The sequence below is a fragment of the Mauremys mutica genome, chromosome 2, assembly GCF_020497125.1.
Source record: "Mauremys mutica isolate MM-2020 ecotype Southern chromosome 2, ASM2049712v1, whole genome shotgun sequence".
Lineage (NCBI taxonomy): Eukaryota > Metazoa > Chordata > Testudines > Geoemydidae > Mauremys > Mauremys mutica.
This window is the reverse complement of record NC_059073.1, coordinates 112,338,983-112,366,525: the sequence shown is the minus strand read 5'-3', so window position 1 is coordinate 112,366,525 and position 27,543 is coordinate 112,338,983. Positions and strand designations below refer to the sequence as shown.

At 41.9% G+C, this 27,543-nt stretch overlaps 2 protein-coding genes across 5 annotated transcripts in view; one reads left to right on the top strand and one right to left on the bottom strand.

The window, feature by feature from the left end:
- The window catches only part of RANBP9 (RAN binding protein 9), a 67,472-nt gene extending 53,507 nt beyond the window's left edge, over positions 1-13,965 (top strand). Inside the window, exons 10-15 of one of the 4 annotated variants that reach the window (XM_045006569.1) lie at positions 2,038-2,228; positions 4,259-4,406; positions 7,185-7,306; positions 10,744-10,895; positions 11,862-11,973; positions 12,844-13,965. In XM_045006569.1, the coding sequence (XP_044862504.1) occupies positions 2,038-2,228; positions 4,259-4,406; positions 7,185-7,306; positions 10,744-10,895; positions 11,862-11,973; positions 12,844-12,974 (856 nt within the window). In that variant the 3' untranslated portion in view covers positions 12,975-13,965. The remainder of the gene's footprint in view (positions 1-2,037; positions 2,229-4,258; positions 4,407-7,184; positions 7,307-10,743; positions 10,896-11,861; positions 11,974-12,843) is intronic. The other 3 variants (XM_045006572.1, XM_045006571.1, XM_045006570.1) reach the window with 3 other exon arrangements.
- Positions 13,966-15,403: 1,438 nt separating this feature from the next.
- On the bottom strand, positions 15,404-27,079 carry NOL7 (nucleolar protein 7). Its single transcript, XM_045006577.1, has 8 exons — positions 26,854-27,079; positions 22,175-22,235; positions 20,776-20,834; positions 20,079-20,110; positions 18,736-18,805; positions 17,281-17,402; positions 17,122-17,199; positions 15,404-15,793 (listed from the first exon to the last, which is right to left on the bottom strand). Exons 1-8 carry the CDS (start codon positions 27,033-27,035, stop codon positions 15,720-15,722), a joined length of 678 nt encoding a protein of 225 aa, XP_044862512.1. The 5' UTR covers positions 27,036-27,079; the 3' UTR covers positions 15,404-15,719.
- Between the last annotated feature and the right edge of the window lie 464 nt (positions 27,080-27,543).

Genomic DNA, 27,543 nt, shown 5'->3' with positions numbered 1-27,543 from the left:
CTGACTGGGGTCGAGAAGGCCTGTTCTGAGGAAGTAAAAGATACATTACTGAGCAGTGAGAGACAAAGTACAAGTAACACATATATCCATAAGTGGAAACGATTCTGCACCTGTTGCCCAGATAAACAAATCTTGCCACAATCGTCCCCCCCTACTGAGGATCCTGGACTGTATGCTAGGACTTAAAAAATCGGGGCTATCCACAAGCTCCATGAGAGTACACTTGGCTGCTATTACCTCCTTCCACGACAAGGTGGACAGGGTCACTATATTTGCTCACCTGACGATTAAACGCTTCCTTAAAGGCACTGAAAACACTTATCCCACAATAAGGAACTACACCCATGTGGGACCTCTACCTTGTTCTATGTGGACTGATGGGAAAGCCGTTGGAACCCCTTGCAACTTGCTCTTTGTTGCACTTATCCATGAAGGTGGCTTTCCTCATTGCCATCACATCTGCCAGACAGGTGGGAGAATTAGGTGCCCTAATGGCACACTCACCTTATACAACATGCTTTAAAGAAAGCAATCCTACGACGGCATCTGAAGTTCATACCCAAAGTTGCTTCCCCCTTTCATTTAAACAAATCCATTTACTTACCTGTATTTTTTCCTAAGCCACATGCGGACGGGAAGGAGGCCTCACTCCACACATTGGATGTTCGCAGAACATTAGCTTTCTATAGTGAAAGAACAAAAACATTTTAGAAAATCATCTAGACTATTTGTTTCCATAACAGAACGCTTGATGGGTCAAACCATCTCAAAAGAGATTATCCAAATGGATGGCAGGATATATCCATTTGTGCTACCAAAACCACAATATCCACTGGGAGTTTGCACACACTCCACCAGGGCACTAGCAGCGTCTGTGGCTTTTCTCAGTAACGTCCCTATCACTGACATTTGCAGAGCAGCTACATGGGCATCAGTCCATACTTTCACTAAACACTATGCCTTAGAACAACAATCAGCATCCGATGCTCCACTTTGGACTTACGGTGTTATCCACCGTCCATAGACCAACTCTGAAGCCCCTCCCCTCCACTCAGGGGCACTGCTTAACAGTCACCTAAAGTGGAGCACTCCCAGGGACACTCCTTGAAGAAGATACCTTGTGCAGTAACTGAGGTTCTTGGAGATGGCTGTCCCTGTGGGTGCTCCACTATCCTCCCTCCTCCCCTCTACTTCAGAGTTTCAGGCCAGTTCTCTCAGGTAGAGAAGGAACTGGGTCAGTTGGCTGCACACCGCTATGTAACTGATCGGAGCAGCGTGAGACAGCTCTGGTGCATGCGCAGCCCAACCAGGCACTACTACCACAAATCTTAGATTACAAGTACAGGGCATCACGCACCTACAGTAGAGCACCCACAGGGACAACCAGCTCGAAGAACCTGAGTTGCTGCACAAGGTGAAAACCCTTCTCTTCCTGAGGAAAAAGTTTTAATTTAAAATAGAACATTTAATATTTCTAAATTTTCCTTTTTAAAAGGCTATTGATAGTCAAAATTTATTCTTGCAGGATAAAGTTCTTGCTTTTCTAGGTCCTCCCCACAAATCAGTTATTTGTTCTCTTGTGGTTACGTTCTGGTTGGATACTCTCTAACCTCATAATCTGAAGACTGAGAATATACCTACACTTACGTGCGCTACACTGGTACAGCTGAAGCTATTACATTGTAGCACTGTAGTGTAGGCACTTCTTACATTGACAGAAGGGTTTTTTTCATCAGTGTGGTTAATCAACCTCTGAGAAGCAGTAGCTAGGCCAACGGAAGAGTTCTACACTGATAGTTAGATCGACCTAACTATGGCTCTCAGAATGAAATTTTTCACAGCAATTGGTGGCGTAGCTAGGTTGATCTAGTTTTTAAGTATAGACCAGGCCTAAATCTCTGACGTTGAGTGCTTTGTCAGTGAGTAAAACTTTGTTTTCAAGATGTAAACATTCAATGCAAGTAGAAGTAATTTATCTGAAATTCTGAAGTGGCATGTCTTCTCCCTAAAATAATGTTGTCTTTTTTATTTGTTTAGGGTGCGCCAGTTTATAGAAATGGTGAATGGTACAGACAGTGAAGTGCGGTGTCTGGGCGGCCATAGTCCAAAATCACAAGATAGTTACCCTGTAAGCCCTCGATCATTTAGTAGTCCTAGCATGAGCCCCAGCCATGGAATGAATATTCACAGTTTAGCAGTGAGCAAAGGAAGCAGCACACACTTTTCTGGTGAGTCAAACTAGGGGAAAACCCCACACTATACTGAGATCTTTCTTCAATTCTGAATGTCAAGAATGAATTACAGACCTGTCAGATTTGCGTATTAATGATTTCTGTTTTCTAGTTTAACATACTGAATTAGTTACCCAGAGGGAAGTTTATACTCCTCAATTGGCTGGTTTTGGTGATGTCAGTCATTTGCCAACTGGAAATAGTGCATAGCTGAGGTCCAGTCATCAAAGTATAAATCCAGCTAGGTGAAAGTAAAGGCTTGGGCAACCAGCTAATCTCATGGTGTATGTCACTTGGGGACTGGTTCCAAATATTTTGGGAAGTCTTCTGTGTAGTAGGGTGGTTTTTGGCATCTAGTATGTGGTTAGCTGCTTGGAGGTGATTCCAGGGTGGGACTTAAGAGTGAATCCCAAATTGCACTGCTTTTCCCTTGGCAGGGGACCCACTATATTCCATCCCCCCCCATACTGCCCCATTTGATCTGCTGACATGACCAGAAGCTACCATCTCCTTCAGCCTAGGAATGAGCATGGGTTATAGGGCATAGAGAACAGACAGTGACTGATAAGGAGTCCCAGTGCTGTGCTGGTATAAGGGGTTGGTGGTCAGGCAGGTCAGTTTCTGACTTTCTGCTGACAACCAAACATCAGTTGATGCTGTTCAGCTCTACTGAGGGTGATCAGGCTGTCTTAAGCAGATCTTTAACTTAAAAGACAGACTTGAATGTTTCAAGGCTTCCAATTCAGTGTAAGTAATAAATATTTTAGGGGAGGACTAGCTTTTAAAGTGCAAGTGGGTTGGACAGAGGGAGAGATTAGGCTCTTTGAAAGAAAGTGGAAGTTTTGTATATCTTCACTGAAGCCAGTCCTCTTTCAGCAGTAGTTGGTGTCCCTCTGTTCACTTTCAGTTCAATTCTGTTATAAAATCTAAATTGAGGCCAACTTCTTGTCTTCAGTCCAGTTTTCCCTAAGTAGAAAGTGAGAGTTAAGTGGCCAGTATCGGGGACACTGCTGCTGGAAAGGCAACTGCTGTCGTGGGGAAGGGACCGAAGACCTTATGAAAAGTTAACATGTAGCTATTATAATATTCAGATAGAAGGTATTTATAACTTGTATCCTGTTTCTCCTATCTTCAGCTTTGAAAGTTTAGTAGGATGTGATGCAGAAAATCTCCCAAAACATTGACTTTCTATTGTTTTGAAGATAAAGCCACACCTAATAATAATAAATCTATGCAAAGCTGTATATTAGTAGTGGCTGATGGATTTATTGAATGGCAGATTGAAAGTGCTCGTGATCTATTGCTAGAGTAGAATATGTGGAACTCCCATTTTCAAGACTTGATAAAATAAAGTATCAAATTAGTACACATTTAATGTGTCTGCTTTTAAATTACAGCTTTCCTCAATTAAATATTACCAGGGAGGGATGAGGTGTTAGCGGGAAAGAGTAGTACATCAGGCTGGAGTGATGTTTAACCAAATGTTCTGCGGTTTAGCAAATTGTAATTCTCCATCAAATTTTGATCCTCATTAATCGTTTGTTTAGCTGATAATATTGAATATACCTTCAAATTACTGAACTTACATATGAAAACTAACACATGAAAACTAACACAAAAATAAGTGTTTGTAACAGCTATTATACGAAGCCAATTAAGATAAAGTGTAGCCATTAAAAACCAAGGCAGACACTAGCCCAGTCAGGGTTTTCAGATACTTTCTGAATGGTATATTCCAAGAAAAAGGTTTGTAGTTCCTCTGACTTGTTTATTTCACTGGGAACTTTTGCTAGTGAACTGAAAATGTAAGCTGCTGTTCTTATTTGCTAGTTAATTTTATTACCTGGCCTCTTTACTGTGAAAGCCTTAAATGTGTTTCAAAGGCTTGAGGAGTGGAAGCTAGGTATGTGGAATTATTTGATAAATCTACTGTACATGAACAAATCAATCTTAACTTATTTCAGAAATGTGTACATAAAATCACAATTTGTAACTGACTGAGATTACTAAAATATTCTTTTGTTTAGGTTTTGAAAGTAGTTGCAGTAATGGAGTAATATCAAACAAAGCACATCAGTCTTACTGTCATATTAAACACCAATCCACAAGTTTGAATGTACCTGAACTCAACAATATAAATGTATCAAGATCACAGCAAGTTAACAGCTACACCAGGTGAGTAATCTCCCAAACAGATGTCTGATCCACCAGGATGCTAGTTTTTTGTCATAAACATCTTTATTTTGCACTGCAGAGAGCAACTTTTATATGGGTTTTTAGGACCCAGGCATAGCATGTGTTTTTGAGTACTCACTAATAGTTGATAAAATGGGATGGGGTGAGAGGGTTGGAATTATTTTCTCATATTTTTCATTAAATGTATTGTGATACTTTCACCTTTAAGACTCAGTACAATAGTACACATATACTGTTCTGTTAAATGAGTAAATTGGGAAAAGGCAAATTATTTTAACTGTGACATTAGAGACATCAGTTTTTGTTCGCAGACCAGCTTCTTCTGGTCGTCAGACTTCTCCCTTCATCTTCTGGTCTGGTGCTTATTCAAAATCATGTGTGAGGACTTCAATGACAAACGTATTCACTGCTTTTTATTCATTGTATGCAGATAAGATTGAGTGAACTGTGGATTCTCTTGTATGTAGTACATAACCACAATGGCTTGCTGTAAGCACTAGATGTGTGCGACCCCTTTGCTTTTAATGGGTTTGCATATGTCAGAGATGGTAATGCTAAAATGATAGATAGCATAGGTATAACCGAGCCTAATTTGGCCTGTAAAATGTTTATTGCTGGTGCTGGGTGAGATGGACAGAGCCAGACTGGAGAGTGCAGGAAGAGTTTACGGACCTAGCAGGTGGAGGGGGAGCGTTTACTTTTAAAGCTGTCTTTGATAAAGAACCAGTTATGATGACAAATATGGAACTACTACTTCGAGTGCTTGCACATGTCCATTTTGCGTTAGGTATGTGCGTGCCCTGCATATAGTCGCCAGAATTTTTTCCCTCAGTGGTACCTGTTTTTTCTGGAACAAGCTATATCCCTCAGTGCTGGTATTCCAGTCCTGGAAGTTGTCCCACCAAGTGTCGTGATGCCAATTAAGTCATAATTTTCTTCATTATCCCATGACTTCCACTTCATCCTGCTTGTTCCGCATGCTCCTTGCATTTGTGTGCAGGCACTGAAGATGTATTGCCGACAGCCCTGTTGCTTTCTTCTTGCCTTTTTAATGCAATTATGGTTTCTGGTCCCTTCTCCAGAAATTAAAAAATTAGCATAAACAGATGAGGTTCCAAAAACACGTCTCTGTTTCAAGGAAGTGTTTTGTCTTAGCAGTTGTCTCTGCCAAAGAGCTCCATGAACTCCAACCTGCCTTTTGAAGCTTTTTGTAACATGCACTACAGCCCATCATTTACAAGGGGCCTTTTTCTCCTGATGTTAAAGGCGCTGAATATTCCCTAGTATTGAAATTAGTTGTAAACTGGATTTCTTTTAGCCTTAAAAGCAATGGCTGAGAGGAAGTGCATCTTTAAATGGTGCTTTTCATAACTGATAATAGAATGAGCTGGAGTATGTGGTTACTATGGCCCATATTTTTAAAGGTATTTAGGCATTGCCTGTTGGTGTCTTCTAAGTGCCTAAATTCCTTTTGAAAATGAGATTTAGGCTCCTACATCATTTAAATGTTGCAACACCTAAATACATTTTAAAATATGGGTCTGTCTGAGGCTCCAGCCCTTGAAGGCACTCTGTTCAACCAGAGCACATGCAGCTTCCAAAGAGTGCTTTTGTCCAGTGCCATGAACAGAGATCTCTCATGCAGGCTTGTGCTCCGTGTGTTTTCTGAACAAGATTCTTGTGTGTCTTGTGCCTGCTTTGGCTGACTGGGTTTTGGTTCTTTCCCCAACCCTGTTCCTCTGCCCTAAGTCTTATTCCTGGTATTGCTTTCCAGTCTGAGTGAATAATCTATGGACTGAAACTTGCTGAAAGAACTGCATTGTTTTACCTAAAGCTGGTGTTCTCCAAATAAACTTCATGCTTGCTTGCCCTTTGGTGTAAAAAATAAAATAGAGAACCGGAATAGCAGATTTGCTCAGCAGTTGAAGTATACTTCCTACCGCTTGTGACCAAGCACAAAACCCACATTGGAATTTCTGTGTATAATTATCAGGGATCCTAGAAATCAGTTTGCCACAAAAAAATGAGGAATTTGCATTTTTACAGCGAATCTTTAGTTTTTACATTTTGTGAAAAAATAAAAACATACAGTAGGACCCCGTTTACCCAAGCCTCCATTATCCAGCTCTCCGTATAAACCAAACTGGGGCTGAAGGGCTCTGGTTTCACCAGAGACCTGTCAACCGGGCTGAAGCTCTCTGGATTATCCAAAGTTTTGATTATCTGATCTGGCCCCGGTCCCAATTAGATTGGGTAAACAGGGTTCCACTGTATCAATAAAACATATTGAATTTACATCATAATATGGCCAGAGAAACTAAAGGTCAGCCTTTCATTTTAGTCGTGGAAAAACAGATTTTTTTTATCCAAGATCTTTTTTATCAAGAAAAACTAGGATCTCTGATAATTATCTCTAAATTAGCTATATGTAGTAACATGTATTTTAACAAATTTCAACAAAATAGTAAAATTAACTTTTCACATCTCTTAGCACCAGAGATCTGTACTACCTCATCCTGAGTGTTAATGTATTTCACATTGGCTGTTGGGTTGGGGCAATCCAAAATCCCTGATGCCTGTGTAGTTAGTTGTTGTGAATAAATCTGTGGTTAATTATTACTGATCCAATGTGATATTATTTAAAAGGTGATATTTTGACTAGGGCAGACAGGAAATTGTTAAGGTGAAACTGTAAAGTGAAGAAGCAAACCAAAGTATTTTTGAAGTTAGTGATATGTTTTTTCCCCTCTTTCTCAGCAGTGATGTAGACATGGAAACAGATCACTACTCCAATGGAGTTGCAGAGACTTCATCCAATGGCTTCCTAAATGGTAGTTCTAAACATGATCACGAAATGGAAGAATGTGACACAGAAATGGGTCTGCAGTGATATTTCTTACATTTTTAATAAAAAGTGATGGCAACAAGGTTATGTTTTTACTTGCAATGCTTCCCAAATTGAAAATTAGTGACTTGACTGAAATCTTAACTTTCCATTTTGCTAGTATTGTACTATATGTAACTCTCGTAACTCTATCTGGCATGATGTTAATCTGAAAACAAGCAGGGGAGAGGGGAATATTGTAATAGATACTTTAAAAAAAATCAAATAAGCGGCACACAACTTCAGTTGGAAACCATCATGCTTTTTGTTTAGTTCATTGATGTTAGCACTGATTTTTTTCCCCTGAAAACTCAACTCTAGTTGATAGCATTACAACCAATATCTGTTATTGGACCAACTTCTGTTGGTAAGAGACAAGCTTTCAAAGAGCTCTTCTTCAGGTCTGGGAAACTACAAGATTTGAACAGATTGTTTAGCATAAGTAGTTAACACACATTTCAAGGGACCATTCAAGATGAGGTGGCCTTTTAATACCTCTCAGAGAGAGAAAAGGAAGGGAGGGGCAGGAGGAGAGAGGTTGTTTAGTGGATTACAGATTGTTGTAATAAGCCATAAATCTAGTGACTCTGTTCAGTCCATGATTTTTAGTGTCTAGCAGAGTAATGAATATAAGCTCCCAGGCTTGTCTTTGAAACTGTTGTCCAGGTTTCCTTGGAGGATAAGGACTGAGAGAGGGAGCTCTTTAAGTGTTCACCCACAGGTGATATGGTGTCTGTCTTTTATCATTATGCTTGTGAGAGTTCATTCGAGAGTGTAGTGATTGTCTGAGGTTCACCCACATAGTCGTTACTGGGGCATTTGGTGCACTAGATGAGGTATACCACGTGTTTTGATAAGTATGTGTAGAGACCTATGGGTATGGAAAGGTATATTGATAATTGTAGCAGTGGGTGTCAAGTATCAGAGGGGTAGCCGTGTTAGTCTGGATCTGTAAAAGCAGCAAAGAATCCTGTGGCACCTTATAGACTAACAGACGTTTTGCAGCATGAGCTTTCGTGGGTGAATACCCACTTCTTCCGAAGTCCACTTGCAACCGAAGAAGTGGGTATTCACCCACGAAAGCTCATGCTGCAAAACGTCTGTTAGTCTATAAGGTGCCACAGGATTCTTTGCTGCTGTAGCAGTGGGGATATGTTTGCAGGTTTTGCATTTTGTTCTGGTGGGTTCTGGTGCTCCTTTGAGTTGGTGTCTCCTGGTATGTGGGCAACTTGCATCTGATGAGCTTGGAGAGGTGGTGGTTGTTGGTGGTTTGAAGGCCAGAAGAGGGGGTTTAGGAAAGATTTATTTCAGCATGGGGTCCCCAAAATGGCCTACACTAAAGAATTCGGGAGATGTTTTAGGACAATCTTCTTTTCTCTATGGACAGAAACAGGAAGGGTTGATGAGATTGAAATGGTTCTGCTTTCCACAAAAGAGAAATTTCATATTTTCCACATTTGACTTATAGTCCTACGTTAAAAAGTAACTATGTAAAAATGGCCCAATCTTTCTTACTCATCAGATCTGTTCAGTGTGCACTCATACCTGTTGACTTGAGTGACACGTAAGTTTAACAGCTTCTTTTAGAGACAGCACAGCTAAGAGGAAGTTGTTAACTAAATTTTAATTATAGGTCCTATCAAATGTACCTGTGCAACCATGCTGAAGGCATTGAGGGTTACACTGGTGTAAATAGGCCATAATTTGGCCTCACTAAATCTTTCATACTCCTCATGTGTGAGACAGAGAATCCAGTTTGACAGTCAATTCCTGTATTTGCAGGGCTGCGTGTTGGAAAAACAAATTTTTTTAAACTTAAAGTGAGACAAACATATGGATTTTTTTTTGTAGACTTTCAGAGTACAACAGTTCTTAAAAAGATCTGTGAAACTGCTCCAGTCTCAGAGCATACACTAGTGCTGTTCTGCAGCTTCCCTAGTAAACTAACACAGTACTTCTGTTCCCAGTACTGAAAGAGAGTCATCTGAATCCTCAGTCTTACCCTGTATATTACATTGCTGAAACTGAATAACAAGATCTGGTTTGTGTTCGAAAAACCACTTCTTTACTCTCTTGCAGCCTTTTCCACAGAGGCTTTCTGTGATAGACGTGAAACAGCTGCACAGGGCACAGAGTTGCTTTTTTTTAATTTAGTTGTTTACAGCCTCTGGAAAATCAAGTCCTAGACTGGGCTCCAGCTAGCAACAGATATCGCTGCTTCAAGACTCGTGGGTGTTTCACTTCTGTAAAAGAAATGTGGCTTCTTGGACTACCCAGAATACTTTACACCCCACAGTTTGAGAACTATTTTATGATATTTTGTTTTTTGAACTCTTTCCAATTTCTCTGTAGAGTAATGTATACATGAGTGTGTGATTGAAGTAACCAGAGATCTGTTTTGGAGGTGACAGTTCACTTACCTAAGATAATTGTGGTAAAAATGACTCTTACAATTTGCTGAACACTATTGAAAGCTAGATTGTTATTATCACAAGCAAATTATGTACAGACTAGACTAGTTTTAAAGGGATAGGGAGGATGGCTTTGTGGCTAAAGCACAAGTCAGAGTTGGAGATCTTAATTCTGTTCCATAGCCGCCCATGTAATCTTGGTAAGTCTGCTAACTTCTCCGTACCTTAGGTTCTTTAGTGTTATCCCTATTTTTACAGATAATCTCATAACATGTTGAAATTGATTAATGTTCATAAAGTGCTTTGAAATCCCTTGGTGGAAAATATTAGAAGTGGGAAGTACTATCACCTGTAATTGTGCCAATTTTTAATGCTCAAATAAGATTTAAAAAAACCTCTGGTTTTTAGCCAGTATCCTTTTATGATCTGAGACTTAAGATTAGTTGACATTTATGCCTGCTGTAATATTTTTAGCTTTTTCCCCAGGGTCCTGTTGATTCCTAGTAACTATGAAGTGACAGTGGACTTGCAGACATAAAGTATGTTTCTGGGGTTAGCTCTGTAGCAATGTCTGATCTGTTAACCTCCTTGTTTTGACAGTTCAGAATTTGTAATGCTGGGTGCTAATGTGAACAGGCAACTAGAATTGTTGCCCCGCCTCCGCCGCCTCTCCCCAGTAGAGAATAGGCTTCCTCATTAGGCTTGGTCTATGCAGTGTTGCACCAGTTTAACTAAACATGTCTTTAAACCAGATGCATGAGGTTTTTGGGCATTTTAATTAAATCTGTTAAACTAATGCCATTTCTGTAGGTAGAGACTTAAGTAATTATTTAAATAGCTCCACAGCTGTGTACTGTACACCAGGCACAGTGTGCCAAGAATCCTGCTCCTGAATTGCTTTCATTCTGAGATCGCATATCTGCTCCTGATTACATGAATTAATCCGTTGGCAGAAACTTATTAGTACCGTACATTTATACTGCCATACTGTATTAGTGATGATGGTTTGTCATTCTTGCAGAAGTTGACTCAAGTCAGTTAAGACGTCAACTATGTGGAGGTAGCCAAGCAGCCATTGAAAGAATGATCCATTTTGGAAGAGAATTGCAGGCAATGAGTGAACAGCTAAGGAGAGAATGTGGCAAAAACACAACAAATAAGAAAATGCTGAAGGTATGGCAATATTTTACGTTCGTGTTTTTGGTGACTGCATTTCCAAATGGAATTTTGCAATATCTGCTGCATTGACCAAAGAGAGTTTTTTGCTTCTTTTTTTTCCTTCATGAAAATAAGAGCTATTGCAATATTTTTCTATTCTGAGGAGCATGGCTTCCCATCTTCTGTACTGCAGTTTTATAGTCTGAATATATAAGGTGAACGTTACTCTCGCAATAGGGTAAGTGACAAACGTTAAAAATTCTTTTTAAAAACTTCTAGATTTAAAAATACAAGACATATTGTATCCTCCTCAAATACAATAAATCACATAGTTGCCTCCCAATAAATCTAGAATGTGGACTACATATGTGCCATTTTGAGTTCCGGTAAGGTAAATATTGGACCCAGTGAAGAAGCAGAACACGGAGTGCTCTATCAAGGGAGCATACATGTGTGTGAAATGTTTTCTCTCTTTGGGTGGGTGGGAAGCATAGAGAAAATCTTTGTCAGGTTTTTTTTCCCTTATAATTTCTCCATCTGCTTTTTGTTACATGAGACTGGTGGAAAATAATTCCCATACAAAAACCATATTGAGTTTTGCTAGCTGAAACAAGCACTGTATTATAAATACAGTTTTTAAACCTCTTTTGCTCTCCTTGTCACCAAATACTTTTTATCTAAGTCCTTTTCACACATTGAAAATAACTTTTTTAGGTTTTTCTAATATTACGAAGTTGCAGGTTGCTGGGCTAAATGGCATGAGCTGAGTTTTCTTAATTAGAGTTTTGGGCACATGCCCATATCATACGGTATCTCTGTATGCTGATTTATTAACAAAGTGCATTTGCAGCCTCTTATGGCAGACAGCTAAATTTTAGTTCTAGATTAGAATGAATGAGGAAAATAGCTTTGTCAGTACTAACTGGATCTAGCGTGTGAGTTTTAGATGGAAGATTAGTGTTCAGTTTTGTTTTCTAACAGGATGCATTCAGTTTACTTGCATATTCGGATCCTTGGAGCAGTCCAGTTGGAAACCAGCTTGATCCAATACAGAGAGAACCTGTGTGCTCTGTACTTAATAGTGCAATACTTGGTAAGTATATATGCTTTTTTGCTTCTTGGCATGTTTGTTCAGGCAAGTGGTGCTTGTAAGCACAAATGACATTGCTTTCCCTAGACTCTTGCAAAGGACTGTGTATTCTGCAATAGGTAGAGTTGAATAATCACTGTACCTGAAATAAACTGAGACAAAATCCGCAAACCAGAGTTTTGACAGACTTGAGTGTTGAAGACTCATGGCACAATGGACAACCCCCCCCCCCCCCCAACTGAACAGATTACATCAGCCCTGTGAATTACTGACAGTGCATCGCAGAAGAGAAACAGAATAAAATTCTGTGATGTTGTTGCTTTTGCAGTAATTTATCATAAAACCCTGGTATTGGGGTTATTAGTGCCACAACTATATTGCTTTGCTTCTCTCAGAGCGTATCAGAGTATATACGCCTTTCACCATTAAAGTCAGCAATTTTTCAGATTACTACAGTAGAAGTTGATAATCGCAATGGTTATTTCATGTATAGGCAATGCTGCAGTATCAGAAACCATTCTGTGGTAACTTGATAAATAATGGCTTACGGGCAACCACAGTTCATCATACAGCAAGACTTATCTTTTGATAAATATCTAAAACCTCATGCACAAAGGAAATGCAACAGGTTAATGATTTCAAACAATTAGTAGTAGTATGAAATGTGCATGTTGTATTATACATCCAAACTTACCTAAATCACAGATCTGCAGTTTGTTACTGTATAGTTGAAAGGCTTAGTGTGTGAAACTGGGTAGATCTTCGATCTGTTCCAGTATGCCAACTCCATTCCTAGTGCTGTGTCCTAGAAAGTGATTTACATGCTAAATTTTTAAAGATCTATTACACATCTGCATTGTTGAATCTTTTCAGAGACCCACAATCTGCCAAAGCAGCCACCACTTGCCCTAGCAATGGGACAGGCTTCACAGTGTCTAGGATTGATGGCGCGTTCGGGAATTGGGTCGTGTGCATTTGCCACAGTGGAAGACTATCTACACTAGCTATGCATTTGAAGATCTCAAGTATGTATTGTGGCATATTCAACATGGAGGTAGATCAGCTCTGCTGACTGGAATTTGGATCTTTTAATTATGTACTAAGGACAGGTCTGTCGCTTTATGTTGCTTCCTAGTTTACAGCATGATGCAAATGATTTTCTAACTTAGTGTTAGGAGAAATTTTCCATCTTTAACCTCTTAGACAACTAAGAGTTAAAAGTATCACTGATAATGTCAGACATCCAAATTGACAATTACAAATTCTTTAAATGATTGTTCAAAACAAACCAAAAATCCTACCACTTTGAGGTGGGGCAGAAGAATAGAAAATGTTGTGGATGTGTTAGCATGTGGGTGATGTAAACTTCAAGCAGGATGACTTGCCAACCTCCACCCTCATTATTACATAGTTCAATCAGTGTAACTTGCAAAATGCATAAACACCTGACAGTTTGGATATATAGTGTTGATGGGAAGAAATATTTTTTAACGTGTACTGTAAAACTTGAAATACTCAGGAGCTGAGTGAATATGTTTGTTGCTACTTACAATCCCTACCTGTTGATCTTAGTAGTTTTTGTTTTAACATGGTCTTTTCAACTTTCTTTAACTACAGACAACTTCTGTTATAGACTCACCAGTTTAACTGTTGTATAATAACAGTATTACATGTCACAGTGTGGTTACGACCTCTATTTATATAAAAACCAAATATTAGTCAATTTACAGTCTTAATTTAATCTTTGTACACCTTGCATTTTTAAAAGTGCTTAAATGAGTACTATATTGCAATAAAATGTAGTGATATAATTAACCAGCCATTAAAAACTTACTTCTACAGGTATTAGAAGCATGGATTTGTATGCTACACTGATTCTACTTTCTGTTCTAGCTTTTGAAACTGATGTGAATTGATCACTTTAATTATGTACAGGGCAGAAGCATCAAGTAATTGTAGAAAGTTAAAATAGCTTAAAAGCTGCTTTCTCATGAGCAAAATACTGCCTGCTTCCAGCTGTGTTATTGCTTGGGATATACTCCAGCTTCCCCAGTCTTGGGCTTGGGCTAGTTGACTGAAGTTTCACCTGAACATGCCAACAATTTGTGAGGGAGCCATCAAGGAAATGCTTTCAACCTCCTACTTGCCCTTAAATATAAGATTTAATTTAATCAAACCCAAAGAGCACTGACACTAGATTTCAGAAAAGGAAATGTAAAAAAGATGCTAGTCATCAGACTCTGAATTTTAATTTCTGTACTTATATTAGTCAGCAAGAAAGCTAGTGAGTCACAGAAGATATCCAAAAGTAAAAAGTGTGATTAAAGGGCAACAGAAAAACTACAGCAGGTAAGGTAGTGTACTAAAAGGGAATATGAAAAGTGAATACTCAGCTTGACAGCCTCTAAGGCAATGCAGTGAGTCAACAGGAGGCAGCAGGAATGATCCTGCTAATTCAACCAGGAAAATTAACACACAGCTTCTGTTAACACAGTTCTAGTAAACTAGATGCATAATTTTGCTTGAGACTTAGTTTGCCAGTCCCTTAGTAGATAATGCAGGATGCAGGAATATTGCCAAGGATTAGCAACTGCCTGAGAGAGAAAACAGATCACCTTTCAACATGGCAAAAGGTTAAAGTGCTAGGACATAAGTTCCCTCCTATCCCTGGTGGAATATTAGATTTGAGAAAAGTTGGTGAGTAATTTGAGGGCTGAGAATCTGGCCTTTTACTTGCCTTAAGTCTGATACAGAGCACTTCTATAGAAAACATTAAACCTGAGCTCACAACTTAGCCATCAGGATGAAGTCACACAGCAACTTCAGAGACTGTTTTCATCTTTTATGTTCATTCATTTAAGTTGAACTAAGGCTGAGAAGTGGGGGGAATCTGTGGTGGGTATGGTACAGAAGCAATCCTTGCCTTGTAACCTGCAGTAATGATAAACCCCCTGACCTTGTCAAGCTGAAGGTTCGTGGAGGCAGAACTCAAGCAGTGTGGTAGCATCACAGCTGATTCAAATGTCCTATCCTGTGACCTCAGGTACCATTCAATTGCAGCTTGGATGGGGCAGACTCCCTTCAAAATAGCAGTTGCACTTGGCATGGGCACAAGTGCCTTCTAGATGGTGGGCAGCCCGAGCAAGATTCTGCTTGCAGAAATCATCAGCCGGACACACTTTTGCATAGTAAGAAGATGTACATTATGCCATAATTGACAATAAAACCTATTTTAAGTATAAGAACTACATTTTGATAACTTAGGTGCAGGGTGAGTTTAAGAAGTTTGGTTATATCAGTCATTTGTTGTTTGAGAAATCAGCTAGATACTGATTTTAAACATCACAGCAGTGGTGGGTTTAAGAGAAATAAAGGTATTTAGTGATGTGGAAAAAAACTATAAAGGTTAAAAACAGTGGCGGACCAAAAAAGGTGATAATCTAAATGGTATATTTTTATTTAAGTTAATCCACAGAGCCTACCAAAACATCTCTGGACAAATAAGGTGGGTGCTGGCCATAGTTAGTGCATAAAATGTTTACTCAGCGATATCTTTGCAAGAGACAGCCACTTGACCACACACCCATTTTAAAACAGTTATACCAGTAATTTCTATTTTTAGGATGTTAGTTGTACAGTACTAAAGTGAAACATTGCAACTTAACAGACAAGCAAAAAAAAATTGAGAAAGCCAGCATGTTCCTTGGCAAATTTCATTAGTGTCCATCATGGAGGGCTTTTCTTTTCCTTCATACAGAAGACATCATCTTCATAGACATCCAGCGTTTTTTAAAGTGCTTAGCTTTCTGTTTTTTCTCTTGCCCTAAAATAAAAAAATGTTGCAGGTTCTGTGGTATGTCCAGGTAGCTTTCATTTAGAATAACAAGGCTACATTGCTCCTTTTACAGCATTTCAGACTAAATAGCACAGAAAATCTTGTGACTCAGCATGTACTGTGGCAGAAGATTCCACTATGCACCAGGATTTGGACATTCTTGACATGGCAAAGAATATATCACTAGGAGCACAAATACTTCTTCACCTAATGGAACATTGCCTTTTAGACAAAATACTGTTCAAAACTGAAGAAAGCTATTGTTTTGTAACTGAAGCCCACAGCTGAGTATTTAATTTGTTATTACTCAAAAACAATTTCTGTTGTGCACATTTAATTAATGTCAAAGAAAGCAAGCAAAACAGTACACACTAATCTTCCTCCTCCCCCTACTAGTTTTTCCTTGACATCTCCTGGCCCCAGTGACTCCAACTGCTCCACCCCACTCTAAAATGCCTAGCCACATGGATATTGTTCTTTGCTTTCGTCCCTCTTTAAGGGGTTGAAGTAGATGTTTTGGGCATGTTAATACTAAGACTTTCACATTTTACGTAGTTATTCCCCCCTCTCACCCTCAAGTTTCACACTTAAAATGCCCACCTATGCCAAAAAAGACAAGTTCAGGGCCTCAAGATCATCCTTACGGTGAGAACATTGTGAATTCAAAATACCATGTTGCTAAGCAAACTCCATCCTTTGATATACTGAACATTCACAAAACAAATGCTTTGACCAGCAGTTAGAAAAGAATAGGTTTTATATTCCTAATCTCATTTTTATACACATAGGCCAAAAATAACATTCACAAGAGCTAACTTTCCACATTAATACTGAAGCCATTTTGTTTTGAAGTGGCAGATTCTACCTAACACATTTACTAAAGGAAATTTTAGCCCTGCTCCTACAAAGCATTCTTATGACTACAGTTATAAGCCTATTTAAATAGGTTCAGGGCCCTAGTTTTCAAAATGTTGACTTTTGCCCATAGTAAAACAGTATCAGGCACATTTAAATTGCTGCATCTTGCCACCTACTGTTGTCCTAACCTCTCTGCACTTCAGTCAGACCTAAACTATCATGTTCCATAGAGCGTATATAGTTTAGCTTTCCCTTCACCAAAAGGCTCTTAAGCACAATATTACAGTAGTTTAGTTCAGATTTATAAATATTAAACTACACTTTTCCAGACTGTGTACTGTTAGCCAAACCCCTGCGTGGCTAGTTTTTGTCCTCCCTTTAGCTGACAAATTTATCATACTCCCTATTTAAAATGTGCAAAAATACCTAACAAACTATTTTGGATTCATTGCACTTACCCCAAGATTTGTTCACAAACTGAACTGCAGCTTTTTTAACTGGACTCTTCTTGTTCGCAAAAGAAAAGAACTGGTTTGCTGAAATAAATGAAAGGAAAAGTTGGTCATACGGGCAGTGATCAAAAAGATACAGAATGACACCTAGAAGAGTTACTTTACCAGTTGTTCGGTTGGTGCCTGGTCCATATAGATGACTCTGTATAAAGTCTTTGGCCATTTTTTGGTGCTGGCTGGTTAGATCTTGGTCTTTTAAGCGCACAGCCATATAGCGTCCTTTCAATCTAGTTAAGTAAAAGTTAAAAAATAAAGTCACTTGTTTAAAACCCCCAAACAGTATATGTACTGGCCAACATCTTGCTACAAGAGATGCTTTTACTGCCTTCTAATTCCTAAGCCACGTTCCAATCATGTAATATTTATCTTCATTAGAAAATCTTTCAGCAAAATTCAAAACTATTTTTATATTATCCCAGCATGGAGAGCTCATACCAGTAAGTCTCATATACACATCTTTCCACTGAGTTCAACAGCACCAAAAATGATGTCTCTGCCTTTAAAGTTGTGGGAGCTTAAAAATATTCCTGACAAAAGCCAGTACCAACTACTCTCTAGACTCTCATCACCAGCTGGATGCTTAGACCATGTCTGAATAATTTTGGTATTTTTTCTGTGAGATCCTTCTCTTCCATTATCCCACTGCTTCCAGCAAGGGGACTTGACTGTGCATAAGGCATCATTTTAGTCCCTCACTACTGTTGTACGGCATGATAGCCAGGTCATATGCATAGTGCAGGAACCGTAACCCTTCTTTTCTATATTTGCAGATGAAATCTGAGATCTCACTGCAGCACTCAGAGTGACTAGGGGAATCCATGCACTCAGGCAGATTTTCCAGGCAGTTTTCACTGTAGGCTGAGGAGGAATTAGCTGTGTCCTGAAGCTCCTGACAAAAGGGAGAAGGAAACTTACAGGATTGTTAAGACAAACACAGTCCAAACTGCAGTTTTTAGCAAGTTTATCTTTGCCCTCTATTACCAAAAGGCACACATTTCCCTCCACAGCATGTCAATGACGTACAGTATCAGCCACAGGGCAATATTCCATCTTTCTGCTGCTCCAGATTAAGCATGCTGCCTCTATGTATGGACCAACTGCAGCACATTCACATTTCAAACAAGGCATGGTGTAGTTTCATTGTAAAACCTACTCACAGCCACATATTGTTTCAAAAATAGCACAGGTGTGGGAGGTGCTAAAATGCATTGTTCTCAGGAGACCACTTCTGACTTACATCAAAAGGATATTAGAGGGGGTTCTGCCCAGAGGTTTTTGGTCAGAGGGAGGAATGATATGGGGTGCATGGAAGTGTGGGGATTCCATAATAACACAGGGAATGCCAATGCCCCAATATTAATAAGACAGAAAGAAAGTATTCCTTTCATTATCAGTGAAAAAGCATTCTACTGCAGGAAAGAGAGGTCACTCACTTAGGATGGCCTGTGTCAAACTGACATGACTGAGGGGTAGAAGTTTGATTTCAAAGTAGAGTTCAAGTCCTTCATGATTTTGATCGCAGTAACACTTTAACTGAACTGGAGCTACTTAACATCATACCTAACAACCCGTTTCTTTCCTTTATTGTCCTGTCTCCTGTTACGTTCTTCATTCTTATTTCGATTTTCACCTAAAATAGATGCAATACAGTCAAACTATTTCCATACACTGTCAATCCACAGACAGTAAGTTAAACTGATTATAGATAAGCCCTTGAGAAAAACAATGCATAGGTCTTTGATTAAACCAAACAGTTCCAGAAGCAGCAGCTCATAACAGTAAGAGGTGCTGCCTTCAGAACAAGGCCATTCAGGCAGAGTAGAGGACAAAACAGGCTTTGGAGGACACACCTGTAAATGTGGTATCAGAGCTTAATGACCACCTTCCTGAACAATAAGGGAGTTCAAGGGGGAATCATTGGTACGGCCTGGTCACAGGAAAGGATGAGAGGCAAGAATCAGTGCTACTTAGCAAGAGACACAACATGGCTGGATCAGTATTTAGCACTTCAAGTTTTGCTATAGTGAGCAATAAAGCTGTAGAGTAGAGACAGCCTGTAATATTGCATAATGGCTGTGCATATCCCAGGGAGGGTCCTAAAATACAGTCCACAGTTGGCTTCATTCCCTGTATCTTAAGAGAATTAAGCACCACCCATGAAGACTGATTTATCAAGAAACCTAGAATTCAACTCCTTTATTGTTTCTAAAGCATTATGGAGATATAAAATTGGGGGTAATGTTTACATAGCTTACAGGAGGTTGTGAAATTATATTTGTAAAACACAGATCTGCAGATGAACAAGGCTACAGCACTACACATTTATGTCTTTGAGTGCCCTGGATTTTGGTTTTGATGAGGTGAAAAGTTTCTTCTCTGTTTCTACAGGGCCATGAGAATATGGAACATACATGGCCCTGCTCCAAGAATCAAGATAACACATGTATTAGTAAAGGCTGTTTTATGGTTGTGGTCATTTCTGAGAATTACAAAGATGCAAATACAAAGGATTGCCTCCCATTGTTGGGTCACCCAGAAAAACCTGGTTGTCTTCTACTGATCCCTCTTCTTTACTTAGGCTGTCCAGCTCTCCAAGCTGCTTGATTCTGAACGTTTCTTCAGACAACACCAAGTATTTTAAATCAAGCACTTGCACAGCAGGCCTCTCAAAACAAGAGGACATGGAACTAGGGCCAACACTGATAACTCCAGAAGAACGGAGGGTTAGAGAGGAAATTGGAATTGCTAGGCTGAAGCAACCAGCAATTGTTAAATTCAGGTTTCACTATCACGAGGGATTGCAGCGTCACAGAACAATCTTACTGCAGCTAGTTCTAATACAAAATGGACATGATGTCTGGAACATCATAAAAAGAAATTAATATAAAAAGTTTGTATCTTACCTTGTTTGGTTGTGTCAGACAGGTTATTGTTGCTTAGGAGGGAATGAGAGGGTTTTTTTAGAAACATTATTCTTCACATTTGAAGAAAGAGCCCATCAGTCTGTGGTTATGCACAGTTATGTACTTTAAATGTCTATAACTCCTTACAATATTTACAGGGTCCTAAATAGAATAAATACTTTTAAATAATTATTTCTGTATATGATCTTGAGGCTTAAAGATAAGATGGGGATTGGAACAACCTAGGTAACCCTACTAGAACTTTAGTGCCAGTATGCTGTTGAATTTTCAAAAATATCTTAAATAGTAAGCTACAAAAGCACATGCAAAATCTTGTTAATACCATAAACCATACTCTTGCAACAACACAGTTCATTATTAATGACATATACAGGACGAAACAATCTAAGCAACATGACATTTGGATGTAGCTAATTTGATTGGAAACATATCTGGAAAGATATGCTAAGAATATAATTAGAAAAGTGATTATGAAGAAACCTCTTACTCTTAGACCTGCAGAGACAATACAGTTATAGGAGAGAAATGCATTCTGTTCTTGCCCACCCATCATCAAAGTTCCAACCACAGATCCTTTATTACTGCTGATGGGGTTTTTTTGCAAGCCAGAAAATACAGCTCAGTCCTAATAAAGTTAGGGCATTGTTTTGTGTATTAGGGCACTACTTATACTTACTTAATCTGTGGTCTTGAAGTTAACTCCTCTAGAACATTTTCAGGAAGTAATTTTCTTTTCTAAAGAAAATTAAGAAAATGCTTTAATGGCTACAACTTTCCTTTTCAAGGCAGTATTTGATGATGGCAAATATATTATACATATTTTTGAACTTGTCAAAATATGAGTGTCAACAAATATTCAAAACTTTGGTTAACTTCAACTCTTGGAGAAAAATCACTTGTGAACTGGGGGGGAAAAAGAGGTGGATTATTCTTACAAGCTCCACCAGCAAATTCAGTCCTGTCTACTCTGCTACAAAGAGTACTGCTGTAAGTAGATTGTGCAGATGTTCAAAATATGTTCATGTGGGTCTCTAGGCTCGGCTACTGGTAAGTAGGTTCTAATTGGTTCCTAGAGATCAGGGGGCTTAGCTCCTTCTTGATTGAAGAAATAAGTAAGTGGTGGTAGTAGCTATCCAGCCCACCCAACTGTTGAGTTCAAACAGCCACAGATTTTGTAAATCTTGGTACAGTAGACTCTGCTTATTAGCAACCTCTCAGCGGTCAGCAAAAAGTTGCCATTATTTGGCAGTTGCCAATAAGGGGAAAGGCAGGTTTGTGAGGCTGCAGCCAGGGAGGCAAGTGCTAGAATGTGCTTTCCCTGCCTGCCCTCTGCAAACCTGCAGAGGGCAGGCAAGATAGCAGTGGGGAAGGGTGCTGCTACCCAAATGGAGTGGGGGCACTGGAGGCCCACAGAGCTGCACAATACAGTTTTCCCCTGCACTCTCCAGGGCTCAATGTGCTTTTTGTCCTTGGGTGCAGGCTCCAGCAGGGTGCAAGTTGGAGAACACAGAGAGGGTACCATGCAGTTCTGGCATCTGGACTGCAGCCCCCATCCCTGCTACTGGTCTGGCCACAGCCTCCCCTCCCCTCCCAGCCTGCAGGCCCTTATCGCCTGTGCACTCCCTAGGAGTAGTCCGGTTTACGTGGCTGCAGCAAGGAAAGGCAGGTCCCAATGCTTCCTTGCCTGGCTGTAGTCCTGCAAGCCTGCCTGTGGTGGGCTCTCAGGGCTGCCTTCCCTACCTGCAGCCAGGGCCTTGATTTTCACCAAGTGGCATGTGGCTGCCAACAGCCAAATCCCATTCACACTACAGTGGATGGTGCGATTGGTTCCTGCAGGGTGGTGATATTAACCTGAAGTCGCTAATGCCCTGGCCACATTGAGTGGACTCTGCAGTAAAGGCTCCTCCACTCCCACACTGTCATGGGAGACGCTGTCCCCGGGCAGGGGGCCGGTGGCTCATCTTCCAGGCTCGTGGCAGACAAGGACGCCACTTGCCTATGGGCTACATTTCTCTCTCAGCAAGCAGGCACAAAGTGCAACCTGGCCCGGCCCAGACCAAGTGGGCCCTCTTTACCTTCTGCTCTTTGAACAACTCCTCTCGCCGCCGCCGCTTCTCCTTCAGCAGCTCCCTGTCCCTGTGGGGGAGACGGGGAGAGAGAGAACATGCAGGTCAGAGCTGGTACAATGTTACAAACTGCTACATCACAATTTGCTGTCTCTGCCATTCTGCATCTTTGGGTCCAGGGGTAGCAAGCTGTGGCAGATGCGGGTACACTTGTCACAATCTGCTATCTCTACCTTTCCCCATCCTCTGGTCCAAAGGAAGCAAATTATGATGTATAAGGGTTCACCTGTTGCAATTTGCTTTTCCCATCTCCAGATTCGGGGGCAGCCAGTTGTGATAATTCCATCACTATTTGCTACCATTGTGAAATCATTTTAAATTGGGGCACAAATAAAAGCATTCTAGAGTTAAACCACAGGGCTAGTGTATGCAAAACCCTGAATGAAGATGGTGTTATTTCTTTATTAGTCTCCTTCCATTGTAGTTAGGCCATACAGTTTTTATAGTAAACAAACATTTAATGTACACAAAGCACTGAAACTAGTTGAAGGCACAGTAAATAGTATTTTAAATACTAACTAATAAATTGTCAACAAAAGCTCTTAGGCAGAACATCTACTATTGTTCCATATACAGACACACGCACCACTGTCACTGTTACACATAAACGTGTACTACTCTACTTTGGCACAAACATATGAGTCCATTACTCCCAATCTTATTTCCGAGATATATTCTCAGGTCTTTGCCTCACTGCTAAAACTGAAGTTGCTTGTCCTAACTGTGTTTTTAGCTCACACTAATACCCCCACCGTAGCTACTCCAAGTCAAACAAAACAGAAAGGGCTAGATTCACAAAGGGACTTATGCACTGCAATTAGGAATGTAAAATGTTAACTGACCTTAACCGTTAACACCTGGCCAGTCGCCCATACCCCAGCCCCTGGCTGCCTGCACCAGGTCCAACCCCCAGAAATATGGTCTAGATGAAATTACTGTAAGGTGGGTGCACAAGTGGTTGAAAGTCCATACACAAAGAGTAGTCATAAATGATTCACTATCAAACTGGGGTCCCACAGAAGTGAGTCCTCAGTCTGCTACTATTCAATATTTTCATTAATGAGGGGGGGTGCATATGCTTATGAAATTTGCAGGTGACAGCAAGCTGGGAGGGCTTGCAAGCATTTTGGAGGACAGGATTAGAATTCAAAATGACCATGACAAATTGGAGAACTGGTCTGAATTCAACAAGATGGCAGTCAATAAAGACAAGTCCAAAGTACTTTACTTAGGAATGAAAAAGCAAATGCACAACTACAAAATGGGGGAAAACAGCTATTCAAATTAAATAAGTCAACAATGCAATGCAGCTGCAAAAGAGGCTACTATTCTGGGGTGTATTAATGGGAGTGTGGTATGTAAGGCACGAGAGGTAACTGGTTTGCTCTACTTGGCACTGATGAGGCCTCAGCTGGACTACTGTATCCAGTTCTGGGCACCACACTTTAAGAAAGATGAGGGCAAACTGGAGAGAGTCCAGAGGAGAGCAACAAAAATGATAAAACATTTAGAAAACCTGATCTATGAGGAAGGGTTACTGGGCATGGTTACTCTTGAGAAAAAAAGATTGAAGAGGAACCTGATAACAGTCTTCAAATATGTTGAGGGCTGTTACAAAGAGGACTGTGAACAATTGTTCTCCATGCCCACTGAAGGTAGGAAAGAAGTAATGGGTTTCATCTGTAGCAAGGGAGATTTAGGCTAGATATTAGAAAGTTGTTTCTAACTATAAGGATAGTTAAGCTCTGGAACAGGTTTCCAAGGGAGGCTGTGGAATCCCCATCACTGGAAGTTTTCAAGAACAGGCTAGGCAAACATGTCCAGGATGGTCTAGGTTTCTTGGTTCAGTCTCCGCTCCGGGTTGGACTTGATGAGCTCTTAAGGTCCCTTCTATCCCTACATTTCTGTGATTTTATAATGTGCCCAGAATATGTAGTGCACATGCCTTGCTTCTTCAGCTCTTAAGAAGGTCAGTATCCTCTTTCTTTTCAAAACATTTTTCAGTGTTCTCAGTAAAATCATCCGTCACAGCAGACATGTGCATGCTCTTGCATTGATCAGACACCGAAGTCACAAGGCTCTCTTCGACAGATATTTATAACATGTCCCCCCCTTGAGCTCTGATTGGTTCAGCTATAGGGTGATTGGCCTGCCTACAATAAAAACATTATACAGCTTCATAAACAAACAGAGTGTGTCTAGTAACTGCAGACATGCATCCGACGAAGTGGGTATTCACCCACGAAAGCTCATGCTCCAATACATCTGTTAGTCTATAAGGTGCCACAGGACTCTTTGTCGCTCTAGTAACTGCCACATCCTATTAGAGAGGCAAGTTGTGTGAGATAAAATCTTTTACTGAGCCAACTTCTCATGGTGACAGAGACAAGCTTTTGAGCCACACAGCGAGCTCGTCATAATCTTTCTTATGTATGTTTCTGAGCCAGGTGATCGGCCCTGCACTCTACATGTGTGCTGAGACACAACATCACAATGTTCTAAATGAGCTGAAAATATTTTAGTTGCAGCCTGACAGACTTGTGTCCTCATTTTTTTGTGGATATTACAATAATGGACTTATCACCATAATGTAAGAAAGATGTAAACACAACATATGCTGTGTTTGTAAGTTAAATTTTCCTGCAAGCACATAATTAAAAAAAACAAGATTATATCACATGTGGTTAGCAAACAGGTAGAGGCCAAAATCAAGAGGACTCTTTACAATTAAAGCACCTAAAACACGGATCAATTGGTTAATTACAATAGGATAAAAGTGCCATCACTTTATATGCATTGCTTATAAAGGGGATCACTGTACAGCTAGGCCAACATCCTCTGTGTGCCCAGCAGAATTTCCCATGATGCTATTGGGCTTCATTCTCCTGCTCGTGAAAGATGTTCTGACTGGTGCAGGAAAGAAAGGAGGAGAGATCACCTTAAATCAGAGGTTCTCAAACTGTGGTCCGTGGACCAGCTCTATTCAGGCGGTCTGTGGATAGTTCCCTCTAAGGTGCATACCGGGGCGGCTGCACAAAAGAGAATGAAGGCCACCCACCTAGTTAGTGGAGCCGTGCAGGGGTGGCTCCAGTAATTAGGTGCCTGGACCCTGGAGAAGACACATATGTAAAGTGAGGTGGTGGCCTTGGGGGCAAGAAGGGGTAGGTGGGAGAGGGCAGTGGGGTGAGAAGAGGGGTTGGGGGGAATTTGGAACGTGCAGGGCTGCAGCAGCCAGAGAAAGAAGCAACTTTCTCCAGCTCCAGGGCTGCAGCTGCCAGAGAGAGACAGCCCTCCTTCCCAGCCCCAGCTCAGGGGCTGCCACGGCGGGGGAGAGAGGGCACATCCATCGCATTAGAAAGGTAAGACTACGGATATTAAAATATGAGTTGTGTCCTTTTATTTGTAGAACACAAAATCATTAATTATTAGGGGTTTTTTTATATAGCGCTTTTATCCAAAGTGCTTTACAATAGTTCGCTAACAGTACAAACAACATTTGGAAAAATCATGAAGCGGTCCGCCGAGACCCTCAGCAATTTTTCAAGTTTCCGTGGGGAAAAAAAAAGTTTGATAACCACTGGCCTAAATTTTAACCTTAAACAATTTATTGAAATTTTGTCAGGTCAAAATTGATACCTGTGGAAATATTGCAAAGACTTCCCCTACACAGGGCAACAGTTAGAAAGTTGAGTGTTCCACGACTTCACTCCTCCTCTTTGGATTTAATAAATAAATAAATAAATAAAATTGGGGATACACCTGGACCATACAAAATCAGGGCCGGGTTAACATTTTGTGGGCCCCCATAGGGGCAATGAAACATGGCGCAGGGAGGTCAGTCCCCAGAGTGAGGGTCCAGCCAGGGGCAATGGGGCATGGCATGGCATGAGTGGCCCCCTCAAGGAGTGAGCTCACAACCCTGGGTTTAGCAGGCCAACGCTCAAACCACTGAAGAGGTGGGTGGCAGGGCCTTGGGACAGATCAAGCACCCATGGGGAAATCAGAAATTCAGCACCTCTGCAGCCACTACCCCCAGCCCCCTTCCCCCCCCCCCCATGCAAAGCGCCCTGGCACAGCCCTCCAGGCCGAGACGAGCAGGGGTGTGTGTGTGGGGGGGGCAGCCCGCAAGCAGAGCAGGGCGAGGCCCCTTCTGAGCATGGGCCTGGCTCCATGACACCCCTGTAATCCCAGCACTGTACAATGGTAGCGGTGTAAGGCCTGAGGAGTAACAGTGTTTGGGGGCAGGACTCCGGCGCGGCTGCCCCGCCTGCCACGGCCACGTTACTTCTGAGCGAGCGGGTCCGGCCGGGGCTCAGGGCCGGTAACCGCTGTGCGCAGCTCGCGCATTCGGGCAGTGGCGGGAACCTTCCCGCCGTTAGTCCCCTCACGTCACGCGGTTCTCGCTGCGGGCCCAGGACCCCCCCCCGACGGGCGCTGCAGCCACCAGCTCGGGCGGGGCCGTTGCAGCTTGTTGGGCGCAGGCTCAGGCCGCGCGCGCCCGCTCCGGGCCAGCGCGTTCTGACGGGCAACGGTTCCCAGCCCGCAGCCGGGGGGAGGGGCCGGCGGCAGCTCGTTGCTTTAAGCGACTCCCCGCGCGGGGGGCGATTCCGGCCAGGTCGGGCTGTTACCTCCGCGCGGTCTCCCCGGCAAGTCTCCGGTCGGTCTCCGCCGCGGCTCTCGCCCGCTCGAAGGTCACCTCCTCGGGCGCCTCATCCTCCTCCTCGGAGACGGCAGCGGCGCCCGCGGGCGGCTCCGGGGCAGCAGCAGCTTCTTTCTCCAGCATCGCGAGCCGCCCCCGCGTCATCGCCATAGCGTCTCGAGGCGAGGAGTCCCCCCCCTTCACCTCTGACCCGGAAGCAGTCGCGGGGCCGCCGCGGCAAGCCTCCCACTCCTGCTCCGCCTAGGCCCGCCCACGCGCCGCGCTCTCCCCTGGCTCGCGCGTTGCAATTGCAGGGGGCGCGCGCGCGCCTACACGGAGCTCGAGAGCCGCTTCCTCGTTCGGCGCAGACCAACCGCTGCCCCGGGCCGGGGAGGCTCCCGGCAACCAGCGCGACACTGGGCCCCGGCCCCTCCCCCGTCCCGACCTACTCCCAGCAGGGAGAGACGCCGCGGCGAACGTGCCCGGAGCCGGGCTGCAGGGGCGCTGCCCGCGGGCGCACGGCGGGAGCAGAAGGCGCGTGTGCAGCGGCCCCGCCGCAGCCTGCAGTAAGTTATGCAAAGACAGACACCAGCCACAGCTCAGCAGTAAAAAGCGACCCGAGGCGCCAGTGACGCTGTTTAATAACATAACCCGTAACAAGGTAACAGCTGCTTAAGCA